Below are 22,164 nucleotides of genomic sequence, written 5' to 3'. Positions count from 1 at the left end.
TCAAGGCACAAATCACAGGCGTTTAAGTCCTAAGGCACAGAGCACAGGCGAGCGCGTCCTTTGTCTTCTCTCCGTCTCCACTCTTCCTCGCCGCATGGCGTCCCTCTCCAGCCCGCCCCCTCAACGGGGCCGCAGGGAACCCTCATTACGTCACGTGGCGCCAATTACAATTTAAACTAAGCTAAGCCTTGGCGTAACACTACCCCCCCCTTAAGCGCAGGCGACCCGCCTCGCCAACTTAACAAAACAAATAAAACATAACTGGGGAACTAAACAAATCATTCTGTATCAAAATCTGTAAGCCATCCTGGCCTCCTCCTCTCACGTCTTGGTCGTCGCGGTGGAGGTGAGGGCGAAGGAGAGGCAGCAGGCTGGTCAGGTCACCAGCAGAGCCGGCCTCCAGGTCGGCGTCTCCACCTGCCTCCTCCTCCACATCATCCGCGACCTCGACGTCCACCGGGTCAAGTTCTGCCCGGTCCTCCTCGTCACTACTGGGGTAGTCAGGGTCCTCCTCAGCGCCAGTACCCCAGGAGTAACGGCCCGGCCCATGGTAGCGCCAGAGCCGGTCAACGTGGACGACAGAGGAGCGTTTGCGGCCCCTCCTGATGCGGTAGGTGACAGCGGACAGGACTGCAATCACCGTGTGGGGCCCCTCCAGGGACTCTGCAGCTTCGGTGATAACCCTTTCTTCCGGCGAGGGTTATGCAGCCACACTCTGTCACCCACCGCATACTTCACGTCCCGCATGCGGCGATCGTAGTAGTCCTTCATCGCCTGGCCTGCCACTCTGAGCTTGCCGCGCACCTGGTGATGGACCTCGACCAGGTTCTCCTGCAGCGCGGCAGCGAAGCCAGAGGTGACAGTCGGCAGGCCCACGTCCGGCGGCCGCCCGTCGCCAGATCCACGGGAGTCTGAGCTCGCGGCCAAACATAAGACGTGCGGGTGTATAGTCAGTGGCCTCGTGCACAGCGGACCGGTACGCCATCAGCATTGCGGGCAACTTGTCGTCCCAGTCCTCCTGGTTTGCCCCGCAATGCCAGCCAACTGCTGTGCGAGTGTCCGGTTGAACCGCTCCACCATCCCGTCCGACTGCGGGTGGAGTGGCGTCGTTCAGGTCTTCCGCACTCCCAGCAAGTCGCAGCACTCACGGAACACACGGGACTCGAACTCACGGCCCTGGTCTGAGTGCAGTTCTGACGGCACACCGAACCGGGTGAAGCACTCGTTTACTAGGACACTCGCCACTGTTTCAGCCTCGTGGTTCGGGAGCGCATACGCCTCAGGCCACTGCGTGAAGTAGTCCATCACGACGCATACGAAACGGTGCCCCGGGGCGTCATGGGCAGCAGGCCAGCAATATCTACAGCAACCCGCTCCATTGGCGCCCCACTCTGTAAAACTGAAGCGGAGCCCGATTCCGGCGTGTGGGGCCCTTTTCGCTACAAACGTCACAGGCCCGACACCACTCGGAAACGTCGTTCCGCATACCGACCCAGTAGAAGCGCTGGCGGAGACGTTTAAGGGTCTTTCTCGCCCAAGTGGCCACTAGTAACACCGGCGTGCAACTCCCGTAACACCTCAGCACGCTTTGCACGGGGTACCACCACTACCCAGGCGTCTCTGCCCTCCGCCTAACACCTCCCAGCGCTTTACTAGCACTCCCCACCGGTCCAACCGCAGCGTCTCCCACTGGTCGACGAGGCACTTAGTGGCAGGACTCTCCGCCGACACTTCCTCCCACCGGGGTCGCTCCCCGCTGGCCCTGAGCCAACGCACTACAGGAGCAAGAGCGGGGTCTGCGCTCTGTGCCTCACGCCACCGGTCGTTGCCTTCAGTGGCGTTGGCAGGCACTGTTAAGCGTCGGCAAACAGGGTCAGGGTCCCGACGCGCCTGGTGTGAGTAGCTTGCCTCACACGGGCTCTGACTCACGGCGTCAGGTCCTTCAGGGACGGAATGTGAGCTACCTGCCTCACACGGGCGTCGAGTCACAGGGTCAGGGTCCTTGCTAGCACAGTGAGAGCAACCTGCCTCACACGGGCGCCTGATCAAACTATCGGCGTTGCTGTGCACACGACCCGGGCGGTGAACAATCCGGTAGTTGAACTGCTCGAGCCTTCCCAACCACCTCGCCAGCTGACCCTCCGGCGCCTTCAGTGTTTTCAACCACTGCAGGGCAGCGTGGTCGGTCCGGACGGTGAACTCAGCGCCGTAGAGGTACGGCTGGAAGTGCTCGAGACTTTTACTACTGCCAGCAGCTCCTTCCTGGTCACGCAGTAGTTGCGTTCAGGCCTACTGAACTTGGCGCTGTAGTAGGCCACCACGTGCTCCCTTCCATCCTTCACCTGCGACAAGACAGCCCCGATGCCCTCCGCACTGGCGTCGGTGTCAAGCAGGTAAGGGAGCTTCGGGTTGGGGTACGGCAGGACCGGCGCCTCCACAAGGGCCCTCTTCAGGCCGTCGAACGCAGCCTGGCACGCCTCGTCCCACTCGAAAGGCACTCCTTTACGAGTGAGGCGGTGTAGCGGCGCCGCGATGGTGGCGAAGTCCTGCACGAAGCGACGGTAGTAGGTGCACAGACCCAAGTAGCTCCTGACCTCAGCTACGTTAGTGGGCCGAGGCCAGTCTGCTACTGCTGCCACTTTCTGCGGGTCTGTGCGCACGCCGTCCTTGCCGACGACATGCCCCAGGAACGGCACCTCGTACTGGAAGAGGGAGCACTTCTTGGGGCTGAGCTTGAGGTTAGCCTTCCTCAGGCGTTGCAGGACCTCCTCCAGCCTCCCCAGCTCCTCCTCGAAGGTGCCTCCGTAGACGATGACGTCGTCGAGGTAGATGAGGCCGTCCTCCACTGCAGGCCGTCCAGCACCCGCTCCATCAGACGTTCAAAACAGCCAGGGGCGTTGCAGAGGCCGAAGGGCATGACATTAAACTGCCACAAGCCCTGCCCGAAGGAAAAGGCTGTCTTCGGCTTGTCCTCTTCGGCCATCTCCACCTGGTGGTAGCCCGACTTCAGGTCGAGCGTGGAGAACCACCTCGCCCCTACCAGCGCGTCCAAGGTGTCGTCGATCCTCGGCAGGGGGGAATCCTTCACAGTCACGTCATTCAGTGCCCGGTAGTCCACACAGAAGCGTTGTGTGCCGTCCTTCTTTAACCAGGACTACCGCTGAAGACCACGGACTGTCGGACTTCTCGATCACCCCTGATTTGCCAGGTCGTTGACGGTGCGCTGCATCTCCTCTCGTCGGGCAGGTGCGATACGTCGAGGGGGACACTTGATGGGCGCGCTGGTTCCAGTGTTGATGCTGTGTTTCACCAGCGACGTGCGGCCCAAGTCCAAGTCGCCCCGGCTGAACACGTCTGAGTACTGCGTCAAGGTGTGGCGCACCCTCTCCGCCTGCGACTCCGTCAGGTTAGCGGAGCCCCTGAGCGCCAGGTCTTCAAGGAAGTCAGGCAGCACTCCTCCGCAGGCGTAGACGCACTCTTCGACGGCTGTTCAGCTCGCTCCACCTCTTCACATGTGCCTAGTCTGGCACCAGCGGGTAGTCGCCGAGCCTCGTCAGAGAAGTTAGCAACGAGTACTGTCACTAACTCCTCCCCGCTCCCACGAGGCTCCTCCCGACTGCCACACCTTCAGTCAGGAGCATGTTTTCTGAGGGTACTACTAAGCCTTCCGCGTCGTGCATCAACCTCGACAGTCGACACGGGACTCTTCGCACCGGCCTGGGGCAAGGTGCAGTCGCTCGGCCGTCACTACCTCGGCACAACCGACTTCCGGAAGCCAGGGCACCTCTTGTCCGTGCACCCTCATCCGCTTCCGTCCAAAGTCGATACATGCGCCAGTCTGCACCAGGTAGTCAAAACCGAGCAAGCCCTCTTCATCCAGGTCGGCGGCGTACACTGGCAGCCGCTCTTCTGCGCCGCCCACGCCGACACGAGCCACTACAGGCCCCTGGGTGCCACGCAATGCCCGTCACGCCGCACAATCTCTGCGGGGCGTCTGGGAGCCGCTCAGCGTCCAGCAACTCGGGGCGCACCAGGGTCTTTTCAGCCCCGGTGTCGACTGTCAGGCGGCAAGACTTACCGTCTACGTTGCCCTCCACCTGCACCGAACTAGTGGTATGGCGGCATCTTACACAAGTGGGGGCGTGTCGACCTTGGCAGGCTGGGTAGTCGCCCCCTTGTCCAGCCGCTGCTGTTTCCCGCCTGCGCCACTTGCTTCGGCTTGGGGCAGGCGCTGGAGCGGTGATCAGACTTGCCGCAGTCCTTGCAGCAAGTCTGGAAGCCCCAGACTTCGGCCGGTCGAGGAACGCGTCTTTCGCCCCCTCGGACACCGGTCGCGTCTGTGGCCCTTCTCACCGCAGCCCCAGCAACGGCCACCAAACTCGGGGCTCGTCTCCCTCGACGCCGCCTTACGCTCGAACTTCGCCTTCCGGCCTCGCACGTCGTTCCGAGGCTTGGCGTAGTCAGCGAGGCGGCTTGACGTCTTGAGAAACGCCTCGAACTCCATGGCCCTCGCCAAAGCCACCTGCAGGTCACCAGGGTGGGCTTGCTTTACGTAGATCTGCAGCTGGTGGTCCTGCAGAGCATCTACGAAGGCGTCACGGGCGAGGACGGTCGTCATGTCTTCACCAGCAGCCGGATAAGCCCGCCTCACAAGGGCCTCCACATCTTGCGCCAGTTGTGACAGCGTCTCGCCCTTCTGCCTCGCCCTCTTCTTCAGCTGAGCCCTGTACACCTCAGCCTGGTGACTGTGCCCAAAGCGGCGCTGCAAGGCTTCCGACAGGCTGGTAAAAGAAGCTTGCTTGGTGGCTGGAAGGTGGCTGAGAATCTCGAGTGCCGGGCCCCGCAGCGCCGTTGCCAGCTGCAGCGCCTTTTCTTCCTCAGTCCACCCTTGAGCTGTTGCGAGCATGACGAACTGAGCAACGTAGGCCTCCCAAGCTACCTTGCCGTCATACTCAGCCGGCTTACGCCTGCGGTGGTCGTGGGAAGGAAACGAACGAGCAGGGTAGAAGGCAGGCACTCGGGGCAAGAAAGGAGGCAGGGTAGGGTTTAGGTGAGGAGGCGAGGGTGGCGGGCTGTTTGGCAACAGTGGCGGGGCTGCCGCTCGCGCCCCGCCGCAGCCCACGCCAGCCGCTGAACCCCGACCGTGACCCCCGGCCGGACACGCCAGGCCCGGAGGCTCAGAGAATGCACTGCGTGGCCTCAGCGAGGCTTGACACTGCCCCCAATCACACAAAGGCTCACTCTGCACTTCCTCTGGGGCAGCACACACGGCAGCCTGCCTCGCCTCAAACCTTACCTCCTGCACCTCACCTCTCAGTGCCTCTAGGCCCCTCTGTAGCTCAACCCGGACCTCCTCGCAGGCCTGATCGGTATACTGCCGTGCCTCCTGCCGCACAGAAGCCAAACTTGCTTGTAGTGCCTCCTCAAGCCTGCTGGCCTGTGCCTCGGAGCGCTCGGCCTGCTCACGGGCCTGCTCCTCAAGCCTGCTGGCCTGTGCCTCGGAGCGCTCGGCCTGCTCACGGGCCTGCTCCTCAAGCCTGCTGGCCTGTGCCTCGGAGCGCTCGGCCTGCTGTGCCTGCTTTTGACCTTGAAGCGTTATTTCTTGCCTCAAGCCAGCCAACATTGAGGCAATTAACTCCAGCTGGCCAGGCTTAGCGTCTTTATCAGCCTCAAGGTCACCACTACCCCCACCACTCGCTCCGCCAGCCGCACCGTGCTCGCCGAGCTCCATTGTGCCCGAGGCGTCACTCTTTGTCTGCCCGTCCACTCACAGCACAATTTCCATCCCGCTCCTGACACCACTGTTATGCTCCACTTGTCTACCCCTCACACCGGCAGACAGGTGCTCTCCCAATTACTTAAACTGGGCTCGCTATGGAAAACACAGTGCTCCCACGAGGCGGACAGCAGACACAAAGACACTCCGGCGGACACACTCGCACACACCCACAGAGCACACAGCGAGGCACAATTAAATACAGGGCGGACTTTCTTGGGGTTTACTAAGCAATAGCACGTTGTACAATCCTTATAGTCCAAGGGGGAGGCAGTCAAGGCACAAATCACAGGCGTTTAAGTCCTAAGGCACAGAGCACAGGCGAGCGCGTCCTTTGTCTTCTCTCCGTCTCCACTCTTCCTCGCCGCATGGCGTCCCTCTCCAGCCCGCCCCCTCAACGGGGCCGCAGGGAACCCTCATTACGTCACGTGGCGCCAATTACAATTTAAACTAAGCTAAGCCTTGGCGTAACAATACATAAAAAAAACACAGAAATAACAGGACGCCAAAATCACACACACGATATTTTAGAGGCATTTTTTCCACCATTCAAATCCCTCTAATAAGAAAATACACAAATAAAAGGTCAAATACATCAAACCAATTTTATCACTTTAAATGCACCAGTAGGAAAGCCAGAAATAACAGGACAAGTAATTTTGCTCATTTTTCCTAGTTTTCTTCCTCTCAAACACCAATAAAATCCCTCTGATAAGAAAATACACAAATAAAAGGTCAAATACATCAAACCAATTTTATCACTTTAAATGGACCAACAAGAAAGCCAGAAATAACAGGACAAGTAATTTTGCTCATTTTTCCTAGTTTTCTTCCCCTCAAACACCAATAAAATCCCTCTGATAAGAAAATACACAAATAAAAGGTCAAATACATCAAACCAATTTTATCACTTTAAATGCACCAATTAGAAAGCCAGAAATAACAGGACAAGTAATTTTGCTCATTCTTCCCAGTTTTCTTCCCCTCAAACACCAATAAAATCCCTCTGATAAGAAAATACACAAAAAAAGGTCAAATACATCAAACTAATTTTATCACTTTAAATGCACCAATAGGAAAGCCAGAAATAACAGGACAAGTAGTTTTGCTCATTTTTCATAGTAATTTCTTCCTCTCAAACACCAATAAAATCCCTCTGATAAGAAAATACGCAAATAAAAGGTTAAATACATCAAACCAATTTTATCACTTTAAATGCACCAGTAAGAAAGCCAGAAATAACAGGACAAGTAATTTTGCTCATTTTTCATAGTTTTCTTCCCCTCAAACACCAATAAAATCCCCCTGATAAGAAAATACACAAATAAATGGTCAAATACATCAAACCAATTTTATCACTTTAAATGCACCAGTAAGAAAGCCAGAAATAACAGGACAAGTAATTTTGCTCATTTTTCCCAGTTTTCTTCCTCTCAAACACCAATAAAATCCCTCTGATAAGAAAATACGCAAATAAAAGGTTAAATACATCAATCCAAACGAACTTGATACTCTTTTAATATACCAAAAACACAGAAATAACAGGACGCCCCCCAAAACCACATTAGTTACCCCGTAGAAAAAAAATAAACAGGTGATTGATGACACTTGCTTGTTTACTTACCTGGTCTGTCCTAAATTAGTGATATGCGGCTATTAATGGTGTTTATGGAGAGGTGAGGATGATTAAATATATAGTATGTGAGCTAAAAACACCTTTGATAGGCATATAAGGAGAACTAGAGTAGAAAATAACAGGAATTGGGGGGTTAACGAGGGGACGAGATGGTAGCTTGCATGAAGGGTAGTTAGCGTTCTTAATTAAGCCTTTACAGATGTTAATTAAGAGGTGAGTGTGCTTGAATATATAGTGTGTGAGCTAAATCTATCTCTTGGACATATAAGGAAAAGAAAAAAATGTGAAACGATCAAGAACAGGGATGAGTTAACAAGGGAGGGCAAGAGAGTAGTTAGCATTTATAATTAGTGTGATATGCGGCCCCTACAGGTGTTTGTGGAAAGGTGAGTGTGCTTGAATATATAGTACGTGAGCCAAGTTTACCTCTGGAGCATATAAGGAAGGAATAAAAGAGGTAAAACTACCAAGAACAGGGATGAGATAACGAGGGAGGAGAAGAGGGTAGTTACGATTGTTAGCATTTATAATTAAGTTTACCTCTGGAGCATATAAGAAAGGAAAAAGAAGAGGTAAAACTAGCAAGAACAGGGATGAGGTAACGATAGAGGGAGACGAAGAGGGTAGTTACGATTGTTAGCATTTATAATTAGTGAGATATGCAGCCCCTACAGGTGTTTGTGGAGAGGTGAGTGTGTTTGAATATGTAGTATGTGAGCTAAATTTACCTGTAGGGCATACAAGGAGGGAAAAAAAAAGAGGTGGGCCTATAACTGGCAAAAACATGGACGAGTGAACAAGGGCAGACGAGAGGGTAGTTAGTGTTCTTAATTATTGTCCAACCAAATTGTCGAGTCCATTTGGGTGGAGGCTCCTGTGGGTCCATTTCTCCCCTCTGCTCTGCCACACAGTTCCAACACCTATTTTTTCCTTTCATATGTTACCTTTACCTTACATATGAGAGGAAGAGATAGGTGTTGGGACTGTGTGGCAGAGCAGAGGGGAGAAATGACCATAACCTCCACTCAAACGGACTCAACAATTTGGTTTCACTAGTGGAAGAATATGAGGGTAAATGTATGATGAAATTGTACAGGTGTACGTTGTGGCCCTCTGCATGGATCATTGGCTTGGCAAGAAAATTGAGTGTGATAGGTAAATATGCTTTTGTAACTGTAGCTCGGTTGTCAGTCACTTCTGATTTTTTTTCTCAACATTTGATGCCTTCTTATAACAGTGGCAGACAAGTTAGATGATTCTGTAGAGGCACTATGCAACCCCCCCCCCCCCCACTTGACATTATTGCTATAGAACTACACCCACCTCATTCTGGTGGTTGACAATTATTGTTTTACTGCACTAACCATTACCCACTACCATTTCTATCAAAAACTATGTTTTCGAAATTTGAACAACTAATTAAGTGGTAATAGGCTAATATTTTAGTGGTGTGTCCATAGGTTATTAACGATAAGTTACTATTTTACCGGCTATGGGTTACTATCCTTAAGGACGCTAGGTGACTATTTTAATGCAGATGGGTTTGTTCGAAAATGAACTCCATTATCTAGTTCATTTTGTATGGCTGTTGTATTTAACAGTAATAAAACTTAAACCACTTTGAACTCACAGATGAGCAGCTCGGAGAGTTTAGACGAACATCGCTGGGCGGCGATGGCCTTCCCTGGTGGTGGGGCCAGTATGGGAGGCCACTCCTCCACCGCTCCTGGCCACACCGCCACGAGCCCTCATCAAGACAGAGTTGGCGGCCACCCTGGAGCGACACGGCCGGGAGATGGAGGAGCTGAGGCTGAAGTATGAGAGTAAGGTGTGTGTGTGTGTGTGTGTGTGTGTGTTCTTATCTGTTCATTTGTATCTATTTGTAATTTATGTAATGCAGTTTTGAACCCTGTTACATTGTTTTAGCTCGTCACACCTCCATAAGACAAAGAACACCTGATAGATCCTGCTACTTGTACAATCTCTGTGTTGGCCATGGTAGCACTTGTAGCCTTGTCATCATGGGTGGCTATTATAAACAATACCATTATGATTTTGGATAAACACAGAATTAACTGACACCAGCCTTAGCATTTACACCACGCACCCAACCAGACAGAATTTATGTATTAACCTTCAAACAACACAGAACTAACAGACACAACCCCTAACATTTTAAGTATACACTACCAACAGGACACAGAATTTATGCATTAAACCCTAAACCACACAAACTTAACAGACATAACCCTAAGCATTTACACAACACATTGCCAACCAGACACAGAACTTATGTATTAATTAACTTTTCAACTACAAAGAATTAAAAGACACCAGCCCTAACTAACATTTATACTAGACACAGAATTGATATAACCCTTTAATCATAAGGATATAAGACACCAGCCCTAGCGTTTACATCACTCACTGCCAACCAGACACAAATTTATGCATCAAGCTTCAAATCACGCAGAACTAACAGACACAAACCCATAACATTTACACGATATTTACTACCAAGCAGACAAAATATATTTATCTTTTATTTATTTGTTTTTAGTAACCCTTGAACCCCTCTTTGCCGTCAAGGTGCGGGAGGTGGAGAGGCAGCGGCAGGACCTTGAGGAGCGGCTGTCGCACCTCCAGGACTCCGAGGCAGACAGGGGGTCGCGCCTGCACCAGACCAACCTCCACCTGCAGCACAAGATCAAGGTGTGGCCTCCCATTGGTTATATGTGCTTTGCTGTTTTATTTTATTTTTATTACATTGTTATTCTACATATATATATATATATTTTTTTTTAGATTATTATTTTTATCATAGATTTTTATTATTTTTACATTATTGGTATTTCCATAATTTAATTTTATTTAACATTTTAATGATTTTACATTATTTTTTTATTATTCTATTCATTTATTTTACTTTTTACAAGTTTATTCTTCATATTTTTTAATTTTACATTTCTATTATTTAAGAGCATCTGATAAAACAAGAAAGAAAAAGCCTGCAAAACATTGATTTATTGGCTGATATAATTATAAGCTCTTCCTTCCTTTTCTTGTAGAATAAAAGAATATCACAGTCTCCCCCTTAACACCCAGGGCTTAGAGGAGGACCTAGCCGCCAACACACAGGCACGGGAGAGACTGCAGCGGGAGAAGTCCCAGGCAGAACAGGAGCTGGAGGAGGCAAAGTTCTCCCGGCAGACGAGTGAACAGAAGCTTATGGCCGAGAATGAGAAGCTGAGCCGGGAAGGAGAGGAACTGCGGAAGGAGGTGGAGAAGGAGAGGGTGGCCTTGAGAGAGGTGACGGGCACCCTCAGCTCCGAGAGACACCAGCACCAGCTCATTAAGGTAGTATGGGGTGCTGGTATGAAGGGTGTGTTTAGAGAGAGACAAGCTGTTTATTTACCTATTTTTTTTCTTTTATGGTTAGTAGAACAGGTGAATGGGTGAAGTGTAGCATTCTGAGATGGTTTGGAGAGGTGATAAGAATGACTAGGTAAAGCATGGTATTATGAGTCAGTTTGGACACATGATAAGAATGAGTAGATGAAGTGTGGTGGTATTCTTTTTAGGAGCAGCGAGTAGCAGGCTTTTTTTTATTAATGTTTACTTTTTTTGTGCCCTTGAACTGTCTCCTTTGCTGTAAAAAAAAAAAAAAAAAAAAAAAAAATTCTGACACTGTTTGGACAGATAATATGAATGAGTATGTGAAGACAAGTGATGAGAATGAATAAGGGTGACTAAATAAGATGAATAAATAAATGTGATCAATAAATAAGAGTGAGGAGTAAGTTAAGTATGAGAATAAGCATGAGCATAGGACTGAGGGAAGTGGTTTGAGGAGGGCGGGGTGTCAGGTATAAATAGACTGACCTCTGAATGGGACAGTTCAAGGAGAGACTATGGTTGGTATCATAAGACACTTTCGCTTCTCACATCAGTTATTTCTAAAGGTCAAAGAGGGGGTCAGTCGGGTTCTAATGAGTGTTTCTTGAGGTTCACGGTACAGAAGAAGGGTCACACCACCACCAGGGTCATAAAACTACTCCTGGAAATGCCCACAACTCCTACGAAAGCCTTGTCAAACATGTGTCCTTTGGCGGCGAAATGTCTTGTAAAATACGACTCTATATGTAATACACATTGACAAGTGTGTGTTTACAAGTCACCATGGCAAGTGTTCTCTTTCTTCCTCTCAAGAGTCGGGTGAATGAGGTGGAGCAGCACTGCCAGGTACAGCTGACCTTGGCCGAGGCTCAAGCGGCGCAGCTCAGGAAGGAGAAGGCCGAGGAGGAGGCTGCTGCTGCAAGGCGACTCGATGGTGAGTGCGGGGTGAGATGTGGTGGTGATGAGTAGATGAGTTGGGTTGTAGTGGTGATGACTCAGCTTCAGAGGAAAGGATTCTAGAGGAGGAGGTGCAAGGGAGTAAAAAATAAATTAACAAAAATTGAGTGAGATGGGTGAAAGTTATGGATTAAGAAAAGGACCCTTGTTTTCATTATGACCTTCAGGTGTGGTGATGGCTTGCCTGTAATAGACTGCTGGTGCTGGGTTTCTTGTAATAATTAATAGATTGGTGATGAGGTTCCTGAAATAGATAATAGATTGGTGATGACTTTCTTGTATAATAGATTGGTGATGAGTTTCCTGAAATAGATAATAGATTGGTGATGACTCTTGCGGGCTCTTTGATTTGCAGGCCTTTTTCATTATTATTATTATCATTATCATTATTATTATTTTGCCCTTGAGCTGTTTCCTTTACTGTTAAAAAAAAAGTAGATTGGTGGTGATGGATTTCTTGTAGTAGATGACAGATTGGTGATGACCTTCCTTGAATGGTGATTACTCTCTCCATGGCACAGAGGTGATGGGGCTGCTGGACGAGGAGAGGGCCGTGGTTGCGAGGGTGAGGGAGGGAGCGGCTGCCAGGCAAAAGGAGGCCGAGAGGCGCATGGCAGAGGAGAGGCAGACGCAGCTCTCCGGTATGCAGCAGCTGTCCCGCCACAACGCTGAGCTGCAGGAGGAGGTGAAGGTGAGGTGGTGGGGCGCACTATCTTAACCCGGTAGCAGCAGGGATCATGTTTCTTAATGGTCCCTCTAAGTGAGAAAAACGAGAAAAAATCATCACTCACACAAACCATCTCATAATATATATCAAAGCATTTGTGATCAGTTTATGCATCATCCATTTTGGGGGGTTATATCATGGCACAAATTTGGCCCATCGGTGCTACACGATAAAGCCACAAATTTGGCCCGTCGCTGCTACACGATAAAGCCACAAATTTGGCCCGTCGCTGCTACACGATAAAGCCACAAATTTGGCCCATCACTGCTACACGATAAAGCCACAAATTTGGCCCGTCGCTGCTATTAAGATAAAACAAATTTGGCCGTCAAGATACACGATAAAGCCACAAATTTGGCCCGTCACTGCTACTACGATAAAGCCACAAATTTGGCCCGTCGCTGCTACGATAAAGCCACAAATTTGGCCCATCCTGCTACGATAAAGCCACAAATTTGGCCCGTCACTGTCACTACGATAAAGCCACAAATTTATTTCCATCACTGCTACACGATAAAGCCACAAATTTGGCCCGTCGCTGCTACAAGATAAAGCCACAAATTTGGCCCGTCACTGCTACACGATAAAGCCACAAATTTGGCCCGTCGCTGCTACACGATAAAGCCACAAATTTGGCCCATCACTGCTACACGATAAAGCCACAAATTTGGCCCGTCGCTGCTACAAGATAAAGCCACAAATTTGGCCCGTCACTGCTACACGATAAAGCCACAAATTTGGCCCGTTGCTGCTACTGGGTTAACATAATGACCACCTCCTTTCTTCCTCGTCTTAGTCTCTTTCCCCAGACACTCCAGGACAACGTACATAAGAGGATCACATTCTTATTGACCACTTTTCTTTTCCTCCTTGCCTAAGATTTTTCCGCAAAGACACTCATTGATCAATTTCTTCATCCTCTCAATTAGTCCCCATATTCACAAACATTTCAGGGCTTACACACACATTTGATAAGGCTTTCGTAGAGGTTGTGGGGTATTTCCTTGGGTAGTTTGATGAGCCTAGTGGTAGTTTGATGAGCCTAGTGGTAGTTTGATGAGCCTAGTGGTAGTTTGATGAGGCTTCTGCACCATGAATGTAAAAAACACTCGTGAGAACCCAACTACAGTCATCCCTCAAATAGTACGGTTTCCAATAGTTCGGTTTCGGTTTTATACGGATTGTCATAGAAGATCTTTTCGGATTTTTAAATTTCCTGCTTGTACTATTTGAGGGACGATTGAAAAGCATAGAAAACACACACCTCAGTCTTCCCTTCCTTACAGACATGCAAGGACATACTACATAAGAGGGTAACATTCTCATTCATCATTTTCTCCTTCACCTTCAGGGCTTACACACACACATTTAAAAGGCTTTCTTTGAGGTTGCAGGGTATTTCCATGGGTAGTTTGATGAGTCAAGGGATAGTTTAGCAAGCCTTCTGCACCATGAATGTGAAAAACCACTCATGGGAACCCAACTCACAAGGACCCATAAGCATAGAGAACACACACCCCAGGACCCATAAGCATAGAGAACACACACCTCAGGACCCAAAAGCATAGGGAACACACACCTCAGGACCCAAAAGCATAGAGAACACACACCTCAGGACCCATAAGCATAGAGAACACACACCTCAGGACCCATAAGCATAGAGAACACACACCTCAGGACCCATAAGCATAGAGAACACACACCCCAGGACCCATAAGCATAGAGAACACACACCTCAGGACCCATAAGCATAGAGAACACACACCTCAGGACCCATAAGCATAGAGAACACACCTCAGGACCCATAAGCATAGAGAACACACACCTCAGGACCCATAAGCATAGAGAACACACACCTCAGGACCCAAAAGCATAGAGAACACACACCTCAGGACCCATAAGCATAGAGAACACACACCTCAGGACCCATAAGCATAGAGAACACACACCTCAGGACCCAAAAGCATAGAGAACACACACCTCAGGACCCATAAGCATATAGAACACACCTCAGGACCCAAAAGCATAGAGAACACACACCTCAGGACCCATAAGCATAGAGAACACACACCCCAGGACCCAAAAGCATAGAGAACACACACCTCAGGACCCATAAGCATAGAGAACACACACCTCAGGACCCAAAAGCATAGAGAACACACACCTCAGGACCCATAAGCAGAGAACACACACCTCAGGACCCATAAGCATAGAGAACACACACCCCAGGACCATAAGGAGAACACACACCTCAGGACCCATAAGCATAGAGAACACACACCTCAGGACCCATAAGCATAGAGAACACACCTCAGGACCCATAAGCATAGAGAACACACACCTCAGGACCCAAAGCATAGAGAACACACCTCAGGACCCATAAGCATAGAGAACACACACCTCAGGACCCATAAACATAGAGAACACACACCTCAGGACCCATAAGCATAGAGAACACACACCTCAGGACCCATAAGCATAGAGAACACACACCTCAGGACCCATAAGCATAGAGAACACACACCTCAGGACCCATAAGCATAGAGAACACACACCTCAGGACCCATAAGCATAGAGAACACACACATCAGGGACCCATAAGCATAGAGAACACACACCTCAGGACCCATAAGCATAGAGAACACACACCTCAGGACCCATAAGCATAGAGAACACACACCTCAGGACCCATAAGCATAGAGAACACACACCTCAGGACCCATAAGCATAGAGACATCTCACCTCAGGACCCATAAGCATAGAGAACACACACCTCAGGACCCATAAGCATAGAGAACACACACCTCAGGACCCATAAGCATAGAGAACACACACCTCAGGACCCATAAGCATAGAGAACACACACCTCAGGACCCATAAGCATAGAGAACACACACCTCAGGACCCATAAGCATAGAGAACACACACCTCAGGACCCATAAGCATAGAGAACACACACCTCAGGACCCATAAGCATAGAGAACACACACCTCAGGACCCATAAGCATAGAGAACACACACCTCAGGACCCATAAGCATAGAGAACACACACCTCAGGACCCATAAGCATAGAGAACACACACCTCAGGACCCATAAGCATAGAGAACACACACCTCAGGACCCATAAGCATAGAGAACACACACCTCAGTCTCCTTTCCTTGCAGAAACTGGAGGACAAGTTACATAAGATGGAGGAGCGTCAGGAGGGGCGAGGCAGGGAGCTGAGAGAGGAGCTGCGGGTGACCACGGAGAAGCTACAGGCTGCGGAAAAGGAGGCGGCCATTGCAGGGGCGCGCGTGGCCAGTCTGGAGGAGCTGGAGAAGGTGCTGCGTCAGGAGAGGGCGAGTGCTTCCACCCTGAGGCAAGAGCTGCACCGGAGCCAGGCGGAGGTGCAGGAGCTGAGCGACAAGAACGGGGAGCTGCGCAAGACTCTCAAGCGGCTGAATGATGAGTCAGTCTTCTTCTTTTCTACCTCTTTTCTTCTTTTTTTTTCTTCTTTTTCCTCTTCTTCTACTTTTTATTATTATTTTCATTCACCATCCTCATTTTCCATTATGGGGTCTTATAGTAAAGGATGAGTATTTGGGTATGAGTATTTGAATGATGAGTAAGTGTGACTGAGAAACAGACAGACAGACAGAGAGATATATCGACAAACGGGCAAACAAGAGGGCAGACAGGCAGGCAAACAGATAGGATGACTGACTGACTGACTTAGCAACAGAAAGCGTTGATGTTTTCTATATTTTTTTACATTGAAGGAGGCAGCTTAAGGGTAAAAACAAAAGATACAACAAAAGACCGCTACAGTGCTTCTCCTGTAAACAGAGAACAGGTAGAGTTGTTAAAGGAGGGGGTCAGATTAGATTAAAGAATACAAAAGAAATCACTGTTTGTCAAGAGATGCAGGAACTTAAAATCACAAACTCCTTGCAGCAAAACCTCTTCAAATAAATGACTGAGAAGACCCAATTAAACTCCATAAAACCATACTGTTAAACCACCCACAGGTCTTTACAAACCCGGCTATCAACTCACCTCATACTCCATTAGATTGTGTGAGGTGCGGGCCCAACACGAGGCAGCCAGGGAGGAGGTGCAGAGGGAGCAGACGGACAGGGTGAGGGTTGTGGCTGACCTCCGCACAGCCCACCAGGAGGAGGCCGAGCGACTCCGTGCAAGGATATCCACCCTGGAGAACTACCTCGCCGACAAGAGCGCCAAGTACCTGGAGGACAGCTCTCAGTTACGGCAGGTATGATTACGGTGATCCAGGTGTGTGTGTATGTGTGTGTGTGGGGGGGGGGGGGGGTAACATCTTGCCTCGATCCCGCTTGTACCTGCTTTTTATTTTATTGTTTTATTTATTTATTTATTTATTTTCCTTTTTTTATATCCAAGTGCTCAGGTGTTAATGTTTTGCCCTAACCCTTCTTGTCCCTGCTTTTTTATTTTTTTATTACATTTATTTATTTATTGATTTATTTTTATCCAGGTGTGTGAATCCTTACCTTAATCCTCAAAGCAAAAAAGTAGTTAGTACGAGAGCCCAGAAGAGAGGTCACTTTCAGATGGAGTGGTCTTGATACTCCTTACTCCACACAGTTTCCTTATTAAGCTAATTCCTACACTTATACTTATGCAAGAGTTCAGATTTATCTTCATGCTTTCATCCCGTTCCCTGGTAAGCTTTGAGTGAGTCTTCCTTCCTCTGCATTTTGTCCTTCCTTTGACTTGAACTCCTGCCAGAGGATAGTATCAAGACACCTCTGCAACTAGATTAGAGGATAGTCTTTTGGCATCCTCTATTTTCATTACAGAGCTTCATATTGTGAGCATTTTTACAGTATTTTTGTGTAGCCTTTGGTCTTTTTTTTTTTTTACGGTATAGAAAACAGTTCAAGGGCAAAAAAAGAGGGAAACAATAATGAAAAAAAGCCTGCTACTCTGTCTCCTTTACTGTTTTAAAAAGCTGCCCCCCACACAGAAACTACGAACCTACTCCAAGTTGATCAAGAAGCTACGACACAAGCTGGAACTGGGAGCCCTGCAGGTGGAGCAACTCGAGGCTCAACGGGCAGCCCTGCAGGACAACGTGCCGGCCAACAGACACGCCCACCTCCAGGCACAGTTTCAGGCACTCACAAGGAAGCATAACGAGTTCTCAGCCTTCCTTCGTGGCCTCAGTGAATTCCACTCATCACTTCCTGAGGTGAGAGAGTGTTTATGAAGAACCATAAATTAATAGCAAATATGTAGATAGAGGAGGCAATGAAGAAGTTAATAGTAGGAAAGGCCCCTGGAGCACATGGCAATTGCAGTAATGCTGAAGTATGGGGGAGGTGTAGTTGTGGAATGGATGTTATGAATATGTAACCGAGCATGGGAACAGGGTGAGGTGTCAGAGGACTGGAGAAAGGCTATTGTTGTGCCGCTGTACAAAGGGAAAGGAGCCAGAAGTGACTGTAATAGTTACTGGGGAAAAAGTCTACTCAGTGTGGCAGGGAAAGTGTATGGAAGGGTTTTAAATGAGAGGATGAAGAATATAACTGAAAAAAGTGTAGGCGATGAACAAGGGTCTTTTAGGAAAGGGAGGGGTTGTGTAGATCAAATATTTGCACTGAAAATGTTAGCTGAAAAATACCTAGAGAAGGATAGGAAGCTGTTTGTTGCTTTCATGGACCTAGAGAAGGCATATGACAAGGATGACATGAAGGGGTTGTGGGATGTTCTAAGGATATATGGTGTGGGAAGGAGTTTGCTGGAGGGCATCAGATCCTTCTTCAAGGATGCAAGTGCCTCTGTACATGTGAATGGTGAGTAGAGTGAAAGTTTTGGTGTTGTTGAGGGTGTGAGACAGGGGTGTGTGATGTCACTTTGGCTTTTTAATGTTTACATGGACGGTTGTATGAGAGTAATGAAAGCCAGAGTCGGGGAGCTAGGACCAAGGCTGAAAGTGAGAGGTATGGAGGAGTCATTGGTGGCGGGCCTGTTTGCAGATGATAGTGTTGTTGGCAGAGAATGAGGGGACCCTGCAGAGGATAATGGATGAGTTTGACAGGGTGTGTAAGAGGAGAAAGCTTAGAGTGAATGCTGGAAAGAATAAGGTTATGGTATTTGAGAGAGTGAGAGAGCAGATCACTGATTTTGCAAAGCCGTACAGAGTTAGAGCAGAGAGTACACCGAAGTGTGGGATAAGACTGGGAGAGGAGAGAATGGAGGAGGTGACTGAGTTTAAATATTTAGGGGCAGTTTTATGTAAGCATGGAAGTATGGAAGGTGAAGTGGGGGAAAGAGCTGTGAAAGACAGACAGGTGGTAGGTGTATTGGAGAGTTATGAAAGGAAGAAGTGTGATCATGTAGGTAAAGAGGGGAGTAAGGAACAGTATTATTCTGCCAACTTTGTCGTATGCATCTGAGGCGTGGACATGGAATGCAGCACAGCAATCAAGAATATGAGCAGCAGAAATGTATTATATAAGAGGTGCATGTGGTATCTCAGGATGAGGTGGAGAAAGTAATGAAAGTGTGAATGAGAGGTTTGGTATGGGTGTGACAGCGAAACGAGTGGATTTTGGTGTGGTGGAGTGGTGCACTGAGATGGTTTAGACACATGATGAGAATGGGGGAGAATGAATTTGTGAAGAGCATGTATGAGGGAGGGATTGAGGGAGGGGGTGTCAGGGGAAGACCACCTGTGAAGTGGATCAATAGGGTGATCGAGTATTGGAGCGAGAGAGTCAGAAGTACCAGGATTGAGTGTGGTGAGAGGGAGTGCCTGAACAGGAGAGATGGAGACACGTCTGCCATGGCCACCCCCTGGAGGGAAGTTCCCATGAGGGAGCAGGGTGTCAGAGATATAGTTAGCAAATAGTGTCATTCATTTTTCATAGTTTTAGTCAGTCTTATATGTAGTTATAGAAGAGGAGGCTTGGTGGTCTGGGGGGGGGGCATCTGGTGGGTTAGAGCATCAAGCTGTGGAAGTGAAGAGTCAGGATTAGGCGGAGTGAACCTCATGACGTCAAAAAGAGCATCCCGTATTAAACCCCAAGCCACAACTCCATACCAGTAACCCCTTATGGACTTGGACAAAACCTGCCAAAACAAAGACATGCAGTTATTGAATACTTTTCTTTGTGTTTGTTGCCTACTGGTAGTCCAAGTTAGCTATAGGAAATAGTGTTGGTTATCATTTGCCACAGAGTTAGTGAGTTATGGCAACAGCTTTGGGAAGTGATTTCTTTCCCACCACAACACAAGGGCTGAGGGGACAGAGATAAGTGCTTTAGCATATGCCCACAATTTTACTTTTACTGTAGGGAAGAGAATTGGTTATAGGTGATAAGCAGCAGTAATTATTCAATATCCAATCAAGATTTTTTCATGAACAAGTGTGTTTTTCTTTTATGATCATCTCTTTCTTCCTATCCCCTCACCTCAGTCTTACTTTGTTTTATATTACCTTTAGGCTGATTTACCATATTTTACTCTACAACAATTTTGACCTATCATTATTAGTATTTAATTGAGAAGCTGAAGTGATGCATTTTGCTGCTACCCTAACCTGACCTAACAACTTATCCTAATCTGATTTACTGCAAAATAGCCGAACTTAAATGCTTCTAACTTTGCAAACTTAACAGACCTAACTTGACTTAACTCAATCTGATGTAATGAGACTTAACCTAATTTAAATGAACCCAACCAGCCTACCCTTCTTGACATGAGTCGACCTTACCTAACAACCTGACATGACCTGCCTCCATAGATTGCCGAGCTGACCACCTGTGTCGGGGCGCTGAACCAGAAGCTTAACGAGATGGAGGAGGACCAGCGACATTGCTTCTCTGACCTTGACTCTTTGTGATGGCTGCCTCCCTCCACCCCCACCCCCACCAGTACTGCCTCCACCACCACCACTTCCAGTAGACATCTTAGCGGTGAAGAAGGAAGCTGAGTGTGTTCGTGGTGCAAGTATGAAAGTTTGCCACTGTATGGGTGGTTTTGTTCTGATTCTGTTTGCCTGCAAGTGGTTTACTCAACTAATATATATTTACTTATCTATTTATTCAGTTATGTTAAATTTATTTATTTGATTGATTCATTGTCATCACTTGGCTAGAAAAATCAGTCTTCAGTCATTTGAGATGTTGGTTTGAGTACAAAATGGGGAACTGTCGTTGGCAGCTCTAAGTGCAATTATTATTTCTATCAATGAATCAATCAAACTACAAAACCAGTGAAATTTTACTTTTTATAGAGTTTAATTATTCCAGTCTATACCAGAGGATTGTTTTAAGTGAAATTCTAGTCATTTACGTATACAGTTTATGTGAAAATAGTGTCTGTACCTGTACTTTTATGTTGATTTATATTGCTGCAAGTTTAGTAGTTGTGTATGAGGGTACTCATGGAAACAGGAGTGAGTGAGTTAATGGGAGAAGAAAACAAGGCATTAGAGGTCAAATGGCACTGGCCAGATGAAGGTAGACAGTAAGGTGAAGGGAAGGAGATATTGAAATGCCCCGAGATTTTGATTTCCTATTTTCTACTATTCTCTCGGCCCCACATGTCCTCTGCGTGTATCGAAACACACGAAACATTAATCAAGACAAGGAGAGGGTATTCGCCGGCTGCCTGGGATTGAACCCGCGACCAGCGTGACGGGAGAGCCACTCCTTACCGAGTCGGCCAAAGAGGTACCCCGCTCACCAAGTGGGTTATGGGAGGCTCCCATATCAGGCATAGTCGCCGCAGTACATGACTTTCCCCCTTCCCCTCTATGTAGATTAATTTCTGTGTGTTGAGACCTTAGACAGTGACCACTATCGGTCCACTATTCCACAAAGTCCCCATAGAGACATACCTTCAACTCTTCCATTTTCTATTATCCTCGGAGAGCATGGGCCATCCTACCTGTTACCCCTTCGGGGAAACTCAACAGAATTGCAGGAGAGGATGCCCACCCCAATGCCACCAGTGAAATGCTCCGAGATTTTGATTTCCTATTTTCTACTATTCTCTCGGCCCCCACACGTCCTCTGCGTGTATCGAAACACATGAGAATTAATCAAGGCAAGGAGAGGGTATTTGCAGGCTGCCTGGGATTGAACCCGCGACCAGCGTGACGGGAGAGCCACTCCTTACTGAGTCGGCCAAAGAGGTACCCCGCTCGCCAAGTGGGTTATGATGGAGTGGTACATAGAAGCCTGAGAGGTTGTCTGAAGTTATTTGTAGCACACTATGTTCTGAATAAGTTTAATGGTTTGCTCCAAGGCTGTTGCAGCACCTTGGTGAGATGTGTGTGTGTGTGTGTGTGTGAAAGTGACCACTTGCTCACTTTTTGTCATAGTTGAAGACTGTTGGTGCCTTACAAGGATTTCAGAAACTCACACTGAATACATGCATTATAATTCATCATTTTATTAAAGAATGTAATTTTTGTACTTTGATATTTAGGTTGTGAAATGGTTGAGCACTTGAGTGATACTTGAGTGAAAACAAATATTGTGATCAGTGTTATGACATTAATTACAAATAGGTTTCAAGTTGTCATTAGTAAATAAAAATAATGATCTGAAGGTGTTCCTGCTTTAGGAAGGCTGTAATAATGATTTCCAAAATGCACTTTGTAGAACTTTTGACTAAAACATTCTTGTGCAACTACATT

The 22,164-nt window shown here is 48.1% G+C and overlaps 1 protein-coding gene across 1 annotated transcript; it reads left to right on the top strand.

Moving 5' to 3' along the window:
- The first annotated feature begins 547 nt into the window (after nt 1–547).
- LOC126993424 (trichohyalin-like) lies at nt 548–22,111 on the top strand. The gene is made up of 10 exons (XM_050852473.1): nt 548–610; nt 9,067–9,240; nt 10,002–10,124; nt 10,518–10,769; nt 11,622–11,742; nt 12,287–12,456; nt 15,659–15,945; nt 16,548–16,749; nt 17,482–17,706; nt 20,263–22,111. Exons 1-10 carry the CDS (start codon nt 548–550, stop codon nt 20,359–20,361), a joined length of 1,716 nt encoding a protein of 571 aa, XP_050708430.1. The 3' UTR covers nt 20,362–22,111.
- The last annotated feature ends 53 nt before the right edge of the window (nt 22,112–22,164 follow it).

The sequence above is a fragment of the Eriocheir sinensis genome, unplaced genomic scaffold (assembly GCF_024679095.1).
Source record: "Eriocheir sinensis breed Jianghai 21 unplaced genomic scaffold, ASM2467909v1 Scaffold612, whole genome shotgun sequence".
NCBI lineage: Eukaryota > Metazoa > Arthropoda > Malacostraca > Decapoda > Varunidae > Eriocheir > Eriocheir sinensis.
This window is presented reverse-complemented; position numbering and strand designations above follow the sequence as displayed.